This window comes from Solea solea, chromosome 11 (genome assembly GCF_958295425.1).
Source record: "Solea solea chromosome 11, fSolSol10.1, whole genome shotgun sequence".
Taxonomy (NCBI): Eukaryota; Metazoa; Chordata; class Actinopteri; order Pleuronectiformes; family Soleidae; genus Solea; species Solea solea.
In genome coordinates, this window is record NC_081144.1 from 18,086,103 (window position 1) to 18,098,399 (window position 12,297).

Below are 12,297 nucleotides of genomic sequence, written 5' to 3' on the forward strand. Positions count from 1 at the left end.
AGCACACACCGAGTTAGACCTCGCCCTCTTGTTTTTTGTTGTTGTTGTTGATAAAGTGTCGTGTCAGTCTTGACCATTTGGAAAACATTCAGAACATGAAACAGAGCCTGTTTGCTACATACAGCTACTGGCGTTCTGAGGTTGTAAAAACAGACTGCTGAATAATTCTTGTTTTTAGAGAACATTTTGACAGTTTCTATATAAAAAAAAAACACATCTTTAATTCCTCTGCAATCATATGATCAGGAAGAACATGGAGAAACCCCTGTGGTTCCGTTTAAAAGGCGATGAACATTACAGCAGGTTGTTATATATTGCACAAGCAAATCAGTAGTCGAAAAGGAATTGGACATAATAGGCAACAATATTTAATGTTAGAGACATGCATCTCTATTCACAGTTTGGTCCAGCCTAGATGAATGTGAAATAACGTGTGGCCACAGTGGTTTTGTTTTCTGTTCACAAGCTGTAATGGCAGCATGAATAAAATAACAGTTGAAAACAGCATGCTATCCACGTTATCCACAAGCCAGGTTTGTAATGTTTACCCAACTTTAAAAGACATATTTAACAATAAATATCTGAAGTGAAAAAAAACAGCAGCACTAGCTTAACCTATGCAGAACACAAAGGGAAACCGTTTCTTTATGACAGTAGACAAACATTAAGTCCTTCTGAACTCCACTTCCTCTATTTACAGGGGGTGATTTTGTCCAGTCCAGGCCAGGCAGGGGTGTAGAAGCGAGGCAAAGTGCCCTCCATGAGCCTTTCCATCCACAACCCCAGGCGGTCCAGTTTGTGGTGGATCTGCAGAGTAGATATGCTACGAGATCTGTTGGATTTGCGTGGAAGGTGGTCATCACGGGAACTGGACCTCGGTCTCCCCCCGGACGTGCCCCCCTCATCCTCAGATGACTTGTTGTCATGGTCTTCCCCAGTGTAGATGGGCTTAAACAGACAAATGTACTTTTTGTGGCCATTGAGTGCCAGCACATAGCCAGTGTAGTCCACCTTGTGGTTTCCACTGTCGTCCTCATCTGTATCAGTTTGCATTGCATCGTGGGCATACTCCATCAGTGTGTTTATCCACTCGCTGTGCTTGTCAATATTCAGGAAGGAGAAATGCAGCGTCAGGCTCCTTGGAGAGAGTAGAATGAGATGAGATTAGGAATCTATAGTTTTAAAAAAATTACAATCATTTGCTCAAGGACAGAGTGTTTACCCTGTGAAGGAGTAGACCTCTTTGGCAAACTTGCTCAGCAGTATGTTCTTGGAGGCATCAGTGAGCACCAGGACTATATTCATGTGTCCTGGCCTCAGCTTCACAAGGTTGCTCACATAAGTGATGTCTGTCAGCTCGGTCACCTCCACAAAATTCTTCTTCGGAGGCCGACTAAAGTTAACAATAAAAAGAATGAGCTTGAATACACAACGACAAATCCTGCACTGGACAATGTGAGAAAATATCTAATGTATCCCTGCCTTGAAGCGCCAATCCCAGGTGACCCATTTTCAGCTTGTGTTCCATCTTTTGTCTTTGGTTTGGTCTGCTTATCTTCACTTGAGTCACTGAAACACACACACACACAAAAAAGGGTTTCGCTTGAAGGGCAAGTTTAGCTGTTAAGTTGTTTAGCATAACAAAGTAAACAAATACAGTACAACCAACCTGAAGGCCTGGATGACCACAGTTCCAAACAAGATAAACAAGGCAGAGAAGATGAGGGACAGAAGAGGCATCATCTCACGCCTGCAAGTCAACCCAGATGTAACACACGGCAGTGAGTTTTTCCATTAAAAGCTACTGTAAAACTTGCATCAAAATTCAAAACTGCACACAATGAAATATGTGTTAAATAGTTCTGTATTATGACACACTATCACTGATCCAGATTGTTGGTCCCTCTTTATCCAATCAGGATGGATCCCCTCAGCTTGTGAGGTAAGAGCCCCTCTGAACTTCCACATTCTGTGTCTGCAGAGAGTGTGTCTGCTTGTGCATACACAGCCACGGTTCCTTCTGACTAAAATTAGGATCTGTATCTTTAAGGTAAGAGCATTTTAAACCTGGTATAAATGGAAAGAGAAAAATCCGTTTTTTTAAAGATTTTACCTACCAGTTATTATGCAGAATATCATCGATGACCTCAGAGAGGTAATCATACGACGCATAGATCCATCGGATTACAAACATCTATAGAGGGACAGTATGACATTATTTATATTTAGTATCAGTGGTTGTTGTTGATGTTCAGCAGACACCACATGGATGTGGGAGAACATACAGAAGCAAACTCATTGTTGAGCTCAGGCAGCATAGCGTCATGGACGAGGATGGATGGGTCCTTCTGAAGTCGCTCCAGCTCTTCCACAAGACACTGCTTGTCTTCTTCACTGCCGTTCCACGTGGTCACAGGCTTAAACAAGGCCTTCCCAGCAGCGTTACGCCTCTCCAGAATCACCACCTGCACACAGACACACAGCGGACACACTTTAAGATGCATTAGGACCAGGTCATATTCATCAGGTGCGCATGTGCCCAGAGGTCTGCATTGCGCATGCCTCCATGAAAACTGTATGCGTCTGTGGCTCAGTGGTACAGAGGGCTGTCTTTCAACCAGAGGACAGTCTTTATGTGTCCCTGGGCAAGACACTCCAGACAGCTGTGCTGGCAGTGTGTGAATGGATAAGATACATATGGGAAACAAAAAGCACTGTACATAAATTTGCTGTATGAATGGATGTGAGTGGGTGAATGGCCTGTAGCACAAATGTTTCCTGTCCAGTTGGTGGCATGCACTTTCTGGGGTCAAAGGAGACAGCAAGGGTGGTAATCATGGAAACGTGTCCTCTGGTGCCTACACATGTACGACTTGACATTTGAACTGTGGGCTGTATCATCGTCCTTCCTCGTGCTATACGATAATCAATACACTGTGGCAAATATCAATATTTTAATCCAAAAATTAAGGCGCTCTAAAGTAAACAGTCTCTGTTTCACTCACCAGGCGTCACTATTTCATGTCTCCTTACGGTGGTGCTGCCCAAATGAATGAGGAATGAGGAAAAATGAGGAAAACTTGTGCAGAAGTTACCTGGCTGAAGAAGAGGGAGTTTACAGCGGGGTAATAGTGGAGAAAGCTACGTTAAGAGATGCTCCATCCACGTTCAATACATAGACTTTATGACCTTTGATCTCCATGTTGTGAACATGGTCAGACAGATATCGTGATGTGTCGCTATATGATTTACTTGCAATATATTGATTATCCCAGAATCCTTGCATTGTGATATTTTTGGAACCATGGACCACGGTTCGCATATCATACTCTATTATTGGTATGACCTTCATGTTCAGCTGCTTGTTAAAGCAAATATTGAATCAGCCAATCACATGGCAGCAACATTTATTCATGCAGATCTGCTGAAGATAGGCTGCTCTGAGTATTTCAGAAACGACTGAACCCCTGGGATTTTCATGCATCGTCATCTTTGGGGTTTACAGACAAAGGTCCAAGAAAGAGAAGATGAATAGTGAGCGGCAGTTAACAACAGAGGTCAGAGAGGAATGGCCAGTCTGGTGTGAGATTAAAGACAAGCAACAGTAATGTGTGCTAAAAAGTTGTATTGTTGGACATGTGTGGCCGTACCTGTGGTAGTGACTGTGCACTGTCCTTGCTCTGCATGAGGATTTCACACAGTGGTTGTTGCAGCTGCTGGTACACATAGGCAAATCTCACCACTTCCTTGGCATTGGTGGAAGCAAACAAGAGAAATGCCTGGTTCCCAAAAGAAAAGGACTCTTCATCATGTGTGATCAGCAGGACACAGAATCTGGTGAGGTGAGGATAGACATTGTAGTATAGTAGTATAAATACAAGAATATCTAAAATGTGACATGTAAGTTACTGGTTTTAATTGCTTTCATACTTCTCCAATTACCAGGTGTGGACAAATGTTAAAAAAGAGAAAATGACAGCTTCTCGCTGCTTACTTCCTGCGTCTGTGGAACTGTTTGACAGGACAGAGCTCATCAAAGAGCCTCTGACTGACGAGCCGTGGTGCAAGAAGGAATTTGTTGTTTGCCATGAACTCATCAATGATTTGCTTTTTCATTCCCTTCGCCTGCAAAGATTAAAAAAACACCCACACAAAAACACGTGAAGCAGTGAAGGAACAAATCAAAATAAAGGGGAACTACTTTATCTGCCCAACTTCCATTTTCCTGCATGTTTACCTGTATAATGTCAGCAGGCTTGTCAGTATTCTCTTTAATGACCAGCATGGTTGGAGCGTAAGTGTTGATGTTGAACTGTTTCTGCAGATTGGCGGTCTCTGAAAGGCCCTGGTCCACATAGCCAAACTGCAAGTAGTCCTTATAAGCGAAAGCCGTCAGCTGTGGAGAGGCAGAGAAAGCTAATGCTAATCGTGTTTGCTTTGTAACGAATTTACTAAGTCAGTGGCACATGAGGTATGTTTCACAGGTGGAGAAAACTGGAAGACAAGAGCCTACTTTGTATAGAAGAGGAACTACGGGCACTTGGTCAAACAGAAGCACATGTGGCTTGTTGTGCTCGTGCCAGCTGTTCAAGAACTGCAGCTCATTCTGGTCAGTGACCTGCAATTCGAAAAATAATATTCATTCATATTTCAAAATATGCACACAAGTACAGTCTTATCACAAACAACTGGCAGATATTTACCCGCTCCACAAGTCTCTGAGGAAGAAGGTCTTCTACAAACTGCCGCAGATGCTCCTTTGCAACAGCGTAATGGAAAAACGTCACTTTGCCATTGATGACTCCAAGAATTGATGGAGTGCGATGAGCACCGAGGTGATTGGCTAACCGTCTCTCGTACCCAACATCCACCACACCAACTCCAACGCCTGTGAAAAACAAACAAGCACACATCAACCTTGTCAACTCACCCTGAAATTTGTCAGAGAGCAGAGAATGTAAGCATTGTTTGGAGGATGTGTCCAGACCTAGAGACTCCATCTCTTGCACCACTTCTTTCCAGACGGGCTCGATGTGGATGCAGCTGAAGCACCAGTCAGAGGTGATCTTTATTAGGTATGGTCTCTTGTAGCTGTCAGGCACCACATTGTTGATATACTGGTTAAAGTGCAGTGTGTATTTGCTGTCGGCAAAGTCTCTGTGGTTCTTGCTATTGAAGGGAAAGTTGAAGAAGGACTCGTCAAAGTAAAAGCTGTCATGGCGAGGACCATATCGACTGCTGCCGTATGGCTGAGTGTCATCAGTCTGCCCATAACGGTCATAATTGGCCCGTTTCTCTTCACTGGACAGAATCTATATGTTGGGTACAGCAAATATCATCATCCAGTGATGCATACTGTCATTTAATGGCTTTCATCATAGCTGATATACACTTAATTAACTGTGATTGGAACTAACCTCATAAGACTTGGTGATCTTGATGAACATGTCCTCAGCGCCTGGATTTTTGTTTTTGTCAGGATGCCTTGGGAGTAGGATGCTCATTAAGTTAAACACTTGAAACTGGTTATCAATAAGTCACCATGATGAGAAAATGATTACCATTCTTTTGCGAGACGCTTGTAGACCTTCTTTATCTCCGCCTGGCTCGCACTCCTGGTGACTCCGAGGATTTTGTAAGGGTCCATCTCAGGCCCGGCCTGGGTTGTTACTCCTGGCAGCACTGAGAGTACCAACACCACAGCCAGCAGCAGAGACATCTTTGACCCTGACATTACAGTTACCTTAAACATACAATAAGGAGCTGTAATCACCATCAAGTCAAAGTGGTAATGATGTTCATTAACTGCACAGCCTTTGGCCCGGCTTACAAATCCATGTCAACTGCCTTTCAATCAATCTGATGTTAGTGACAGGGTAACCAGCTGCCAGCCATTTTTCTCACTCTCTGGCTTATCTTGCCAAACCTTTGTATTTTAACACGTATATGTTTTTTGAAGCTAATATGACAGCAAATTAATAATTCAAGTTAATCGCTATATAAACACCTCACACCACTTGAACACTAGCAGACAATGAATGAACCATTTAATGAGGGCAGAGGGGTGCAAATACTATCCTTAGTTTGGCCTTATCCTTATCCATGTTTGCATAAACAACATGCCTTGATTCAAGTGTAATTATAATAAAAGCATCTATTCATACATTCCTTTTGATAACCATAATAACAATCTCAGGGGGCCCCATTCGGTTTGAGGCCCAGGAAATTGTCCTAACCGCCCCCCTTTACAGCCGCCCTGCATGCTAGTATTAAAATGATGGCATGCTAATCAGAAGCTAGGCAGGCTAGGTGATACGTTTCCGTACCATTATAGTACTGACATGTTACTGGGCTGTGACATTAAAACGCCTCCATCTTGAGATAAACGTTAATAGCGTAAGTTGTCACAGCGCAACAGCAGCTCGGTCATCCTCTGTCACCTGCAGCAGACGCAGCGTCAGCCGCTACTACGCCGCATCTTTGGCGCACGTTTGGATGCTCCTTCCCGGCGTGTGATGATTTAACGAAGCCGACAAGACGCACCGGGTGTGTTCAGGATCAGCGGCATCCCACGGTTGTTTCAGGACAAGCGGACAACCTGCTGCGGCGGAGCAGCGGAGGGGGAGGGCGGTGTCGTTTTCATATGAGTTTGTTTGGTTTGTTTTCGCTTTTGTTTTCGTCGCGCCGCGGTTTTCACAGTGAATGCATCGATGTGCGTTAGCCGCTCAGCAGAGAGCTGAGGCGTTTAAAATCAAACGCACCTTTTCGTTTCTCAGTGGACCAATCACAGGCTGCGGTGATGTAAACAAGGAAGTGGCGAGTGCAATCGAACGCGAGAAACCAAAAGGAGAGACAATAAACGGGGGAACTTTAAACATTTGTTCACTTTCTAACTATCATTTTCTCCTCATACAAACGAGTTGGAGCATTTATTTCGACGCTGAAACAGGCGCGTGATTTGTTTTGTCTTTTATTTATGTTGAAGCTCCTTCGTCACGTTAGTGTCACAGGTGGAGAATGGAAGAAAAACACAAGCGGATTCTTCAGCGGAACAGGATCAGTCTGGTCACAGACATGAACCCCACAGACCTCTACGATGGCCTGATTGAAAAGAGGGTTTTCACCCACGACATGATCGATGAGATTAAGGTAGTACAGCTACAGTATGTGGTCAGATCTGTGTGGTGATGGGTTATAGGTGCACGATATGGTAGGAAAAATACCCATTGTGATTTTAAGAGTGTTATTGCGATTGTAGATTAGAGGAATGGTCTTTTTTCACCTTTAGCGTCTAGTATGTAACATTTATGATGGTTTAGTGGATGGTTTAGTCCATCCATCCATCTTCTACCGCTTTATCCTCCACATGAGAGTCATAGGGGGCGCTGTGCCAATCTCAGCTGACATAGGGCGATAGGCGGGGTCACACCCTGGACAGATCGCCAGTCCATCACAGGGCCAACCATTCACTCTCACACTCACACCTACAGTGAATTTAGAGTGTCCAGTTTGCCTGATCGTAGTGGTTAGCACTCTCGCCTTGCAGCGAGAAGACCCGGGTTCGAGCCCCGGTTGGAACAAGGGCCTTTCTGCATGGAGTTTGCATGTTCTCCCCGTGTGTGCGTGGGTTCTCTCCGGGTTCTCCGGCTTCCTCCCACAGTCCAAAAACATGCAATGTGGGGATTGGACACTCTAAATTGACCATAGGAGTGAGTGTGAGAGTGAATGGTTGTTTGTCTCTATCTGTGTGTGGCCCTGCGATGGACTGGCGAACTGTCCAGGGTGTACCCCGCCTATCGCCCGATGTAGCTGAGATTGGCACAGCACCCCCCGCGACCCTCTGGCAGAGGATAAAGCGGTAGATGATGACTGACTGACAGTTTGCCTGATCCCCAAATCTGCATGTCTTTGGACTGCGGGAGGAAGCCGGAGAACCCTGAGAAAACCCACACACACGGGGAGAACATGCAAACTAATGATACAATTCTTAGTTTTTAAAGCCCAAGTATAAGCCTTATATATGTACATAAGGCACCTAAGATTAGGGATTGTGTCTTAATTGGCAAATGAAGGATAGCTTTACCCACATAAACCCCCATAATCCAACAAAGAAGATGGAAGAAACTGCAGAGAGACTAGGGGCAGTGGAGAGAGTTGTGTAAGAGTGTTTACAACCTCTGTGTTCCCTTAAAATTAGATGTTTTTAATTCTTATACACTGGACCTTTAATTATGCAATTTTCATATTTGCTGCCCGTGACATAATAAAGTGTTCTCCTTTCAGTCAGCTGGGACCAGACGTGACCAGGCCAGACAGTTGGTACGGGACTTAGAGACCCGTGGGAGTCGAGCCTTTCCATTATTTCTGACCTGTCTTCAGGAGACAGGTCAGCAAAGTCTGGCAGAGCTCCTGCAGAGTGCAACAGTTCATCTAAAACCTGCAACACCCACTCAGGTTACTCGCCCTGTTGTTCATCCTCTCCCCATTTGTAAGTGTATGATATTGCTTCAGTAAATGTGTTGGTGTGGAAAAGCTCTTCTTGGTTGCTCATACGTGTGCTCTTTGTTTCCTTTAACAGCTTCCCCGATGGATGTAGATAGGCAAAGAAAAGACAGTGTCCCTGTTTATCCAATACAAAAACCCAGTTCCACTATCACTCCATGTAAGTTATGTGGTACAGTTGGCAGGGTCACAGGGAAAATAGTTGATATAGTATAATTTGCAGGTTATAAAAATGCAATTTTTTGGGGATGCTGCTCTCTGTCCTGGGCTCCTCTCATCGGGTTACTCTCATTTCCTTGTTGGCCTCAGAATGGACTTAGAAGACTACATCCTCTTTTTAACATACAGACTATGATCCAAAAAGTGGAGCTGCCACTAAGAATGCCACTCTCTCTTAACTACCCTGTCACTGGTCAATATCCTCCTGTCAAAAGCTTTCTGTGAGGAGCAAGCTTTAGTTGTGAGGAAGTGCGGATGTTGTTCTCTCTCAGGTCACTTGATTAACATTAAACTGAGAGGAAATTACTTAATTATTGATAAATATTACCAATAAACTGCTTCTGTACCTTCAGTCATCATATTGGTAACAAGTTTTCTGCGTGTTTTACCTATTGATGCTGTCACAGCACCTGAAGGGGAGTCTCTAATATCAAGGCCACAAGGCAGAATACGGCGGGGCAGTATTCAGGTAAACACAATTTATTTGTTTCTTATGCTCTGTACAACAGAAAAACAAGTTAGACTGTTAATCCCCTGCGTTCTTTTTGTGTACCTCCATGACAGAGCTATAAAATGGATGCCAGCCCATGTGGTCACTGCCTCATCATTAACAATGTGGAGTTTGACTCTCAGAGTGAGCTCAGCAATCGCAAGGGCTCCAACATTGACTGTGACAAGCTGGAGAGCAGATTCAAGTCACTCAACTTCATTGTGGAAGTGAAGACGAACCTAAAACAAAGAGTGAGACGTTTTCGTGTCCGTAAGCACGTGTGAAACCTTGAGGTCATGTTCGTGTGGCTAACTGCACTCTTCACATTTCAGCAAATCAAACACGTCCTATCGGCGCTGTCTAAGCGAGACCACTCACAGTATGACTGCTGTGTGGTTATCATGCTATCCCATGGAACTGAGGTAAGACATGTCCCATATTTTTCACCAAACCAATCTATACTGATTACACCAGCTATATGCCACTACAACTTTTTTTGATCACGTTCAGATGACATGTAGGAAGTGCTGTGTGCATATGCTTACAGGTGAGCCACAGCCGCTTCCCTGGTGCTGTGTATGGTGTAGATGGACAGTTTGTCCCAGTTCAGCATATCACAAACTACCTCAACGGTCAGCATTGCCCGTCGTTACAGGGAAAACCCAAACTGTTCTTCATCCAGGCATGTGGAGGAGGTACCTAAGTCTGCCAATGCTGCTATATATACACATTACATGTTCTATTACGTGGTCTCACAGGGTAAATGCTTTTTATATTTGAGATGAAAGAGATACAGGCGTTGAGGTGTCCCCAGATGAATTTGAGCGATCCATCGGTGGAATAGATGACCAGACAGATGCCATCCCGATGTCATCCAGCAGTGACTCCCTGAGCATGTCTGACGAGCCAGATGCCAGAACCACTCTCCCCACCCCAAGTGACATTTTGGTGTCCTACTCCACTTTTCCTGGTGTGTTTGTGTCTGAATGTGATTATGTTAGGGGTGTCAGCTTAAATCACGATTACTTCAAAGCCAAGCATAACATGTTTTTGTTCTTAATTACATTAGTCATGTGTGGCATCTCGCACACCATGTTTTTCATACACAGACAGAGCATGTCTGCTGCTCTGAGAAAGAGAGAGATAGAGAGAGATAGAGGGAATGAGGGAGGGGAAGAGGAGTCACACCCTTAAAAACAGCTGATGATCATTGTGTACCATATGCAACTTAAAAAAAACTGGAATACGAGATCACGGCTCAATCACTTAATCGGTAAATGAAATGAATAAATGAATGAAGCTGCAGCTGCTGAGAGACGCTGAGTCCCTCTGCCTGTATCATCTTATATACCGGCAGACCTATTTTACTTTGTATATGTTGATGCTGCAGAAAGGGGAGGCAGAGAGCAGAGGAGATCCACAGACCGTGAAACATAATTATGTATTTTATAGCATGTGTGAGGTGTCATCACAATGGAGACGTGATTACTCGCACCTAAATCATCACTTCAAATCAGCAACTAACCTGGAACTCAAGAAATTGAAGATAAAGTAATCATACTGACCTTTTTGTAGGTGTACAGTCACGTCCTTGTACGAAATATTCTTTTTCATTACCCCAGAATGAGCTTGATATTTAAATCTGGAGGTAGGTCAGCTCTATGGAGGCAGCATCTTTTGGTTTTTGATGCTAACTGAGCAGACGTTGTCTCATCTCATTCTGTTGAATGATATAATCAAAGTAAGTCAAGTCCGTTCACATTCAGTTCAGGTGCATTCATTTGATTTAGAATTAAGCAAAGAAACTTTGGTAAGAGTCATTGTTACATTGTTAATATGGACTTAAGAACTGCTGTGAATTGCAAAGTACAAGAGTGCAATTCTTTGATTAATAGCGTTTAAGCAAAAAAATGAATCGTTTGACAAGCATGCACGTGTTGGATTATGACCAGTCGGACAGATGCAGTGTTATAGTTAGGACTTGATTTGCTATGTATGTACAGTTTGTCCTAATGTTTCTCTGACCGTGTGATATGTACAGGTTATGTTTCTTGGAGAGACACCCAGTCAGGATCCTGGTACGTTGAGACACTGGACCGTATTCTTGAGGAAAGCGCTGCTACTAATGACCTGGTTACCATGTTGATGATGGTGAGCTTCTCTCAAGCCTCCAAATTAAAGTGCAGCTTTATTAATCTTCCTTCTGATGATTACCTGTGTCTTTATTTCCCAGGTTAATCATGAAGTTTCCCAAAACTCTGCGAAGGGGCTCTACAAGCAAATGCCTGGTTCCTTTAACTTTCTCCGCAAACTTCTCCACTTTCAAACCCAAGTATAGCACTGGCTAAATTCAACATGACTCGCTTCTTGTTTTAACCTTCATCTTTTTTCTAAATTACATTTTTAGACAAATCATACATTTACAGTGAAAACATGGAAATTGTAAATGTTAATTTTTTTTTAATATCGATGTCATATGTTGACAGACAATCGACAAAATGTGTTGTGTGTGATCTGCGAAAACAACAATCTAATAATGATCCCGGAAATCTTCCACATTCTTTGACTGAACTGCTGTTCATTAATTAAACACCGTTTTTCTACAGCTGATGAGTTCATAATCCAACACACACACAATGCAACAGTTAGCTGACATTCAACACCATCCGTCATCTACTGTATGAGTATTATAATTTATAAAGACAGCAAGCACAGCAACTAGACTGAGATGCAGTCATTTGAATTGTGAACACTGACATTCCTCTGATAAACCCTGCAACACATTATTGTACTATTGTATTATTACTGTGATGTTTCTGATTCCATGGTACAAATTAAAATAAATGAGCTTTTATCAAAGAAAACCTTAAATACAGTTGGCTTTCTTACTCAATTCAGAGAAACAATAAAAATCGCCTTACTACTACTTACTACTATATGACCATTATTGTTGTTATTGGTGTGTAACTGCTGTATGTGAGTGTGACATGCCAGTTAGGCAGTCATAAACTTAAAAGGATATATCTTTGCTCTCTCTATTTGTCATCAAAGGACACATTACATGAAACTGGAATCTACGCACAGTA

The 12,297-nt window shown here is 43.2% G+C and overlaps 2 protein-coding genes across 5 annotated transcripts; one reads left to right on the top strand and one right to left on the bottom strand.

Annotated features, from left to right (window-relative positions):
* Positions 1 to 115: 115 nt before the first annotated feature.
* On the bottom strand, positions 116 to 12,188 carry LOC131468801 (dnaJ homolog subfamily C member 16-like). 4 transcript variants are annotated; one of them, XM_058643406.1, is made up of 16 exons: positions 12,143 to 12,188; positions 10,777 to 10,931; positions 5,562 to 5,743; positions 5,418 to 5,484; positions 4,988 to 5,312; positions 4,704 to 4,888; positions 4,514 to 4,618; positions 4,238 to 4,396; positions 3,995 to 4,125; positions 3,651 to 3,834; positions 2,286 to 2,465; positions 2,118 to 2,194; positions 1,670 to 1,750; positions 1,483 to 1,569; positions 1,223 to 1,393; positions 116 to 1,138 (listed from the first exon to the last, which is right to left on the bottom strand). In XM_058643406.1, the coding sequence occupies exons 3-16, from the start codon at positions 5,732 to 5,734 to the stop codon at positions 691 to 693; spliced, it is 2,373 nt and encodes a 790-aa protein (XP_058499389.1). In that variant the 5' UTR covers positions 5,735 to 5,743; positions 10,777 to 10,931; positions 12,143 to 12,188; the 3' UTR covers positions 116 to 690. The 4 variants fall into 4 exon arrangements, with proteins under 4 accessions (XP_058499389.1, XP_058499388.1, XP_058499386.1 ...); XM_058643405.1 differs by lacking the exon at positions 12,143 to 12,188 and having other exon boundaries at positions 10,777 to 11,014; XM_058643403.1 differs by lacking the exons at positions 10,777 to 10,931; positions 12,143 to 12,188 and adding an exon at positions 6,327 to 6,599.
* Positions 6,656 to 12,099, top strand: casp9 (caspase 9, apoptosis-related cysteine peptidase). The gene is made up of 10 exons (XM_058643408.1): positions 6,656 to 7,149; positions 8,284 to 8,488; positions 8,579 to 8,662; positions 9,129 to 9,190; positions 9,286 to 9,462; positions 9,544 to 9,633; positions 9,759 to 9,906; positions 9,993 to 10,181; positions 11,253 to 11,362; positions 11,445 to 12,099. The coding sequence occupies exons 1-10, from the start codon at positions 7,018 to 7,020 to the stop codon at positions 11,547 to 11,549; spliced, it is 1,302 nt and encodes a 433-aa protein (XP_058499391.1). The 5' UTR covers positions 6,656 to 7,017; the 3' UTR covers positions 11,550 to 12,099.
* Positions 12,189 to 12,297: the final 109 nt, after the last annotated feature.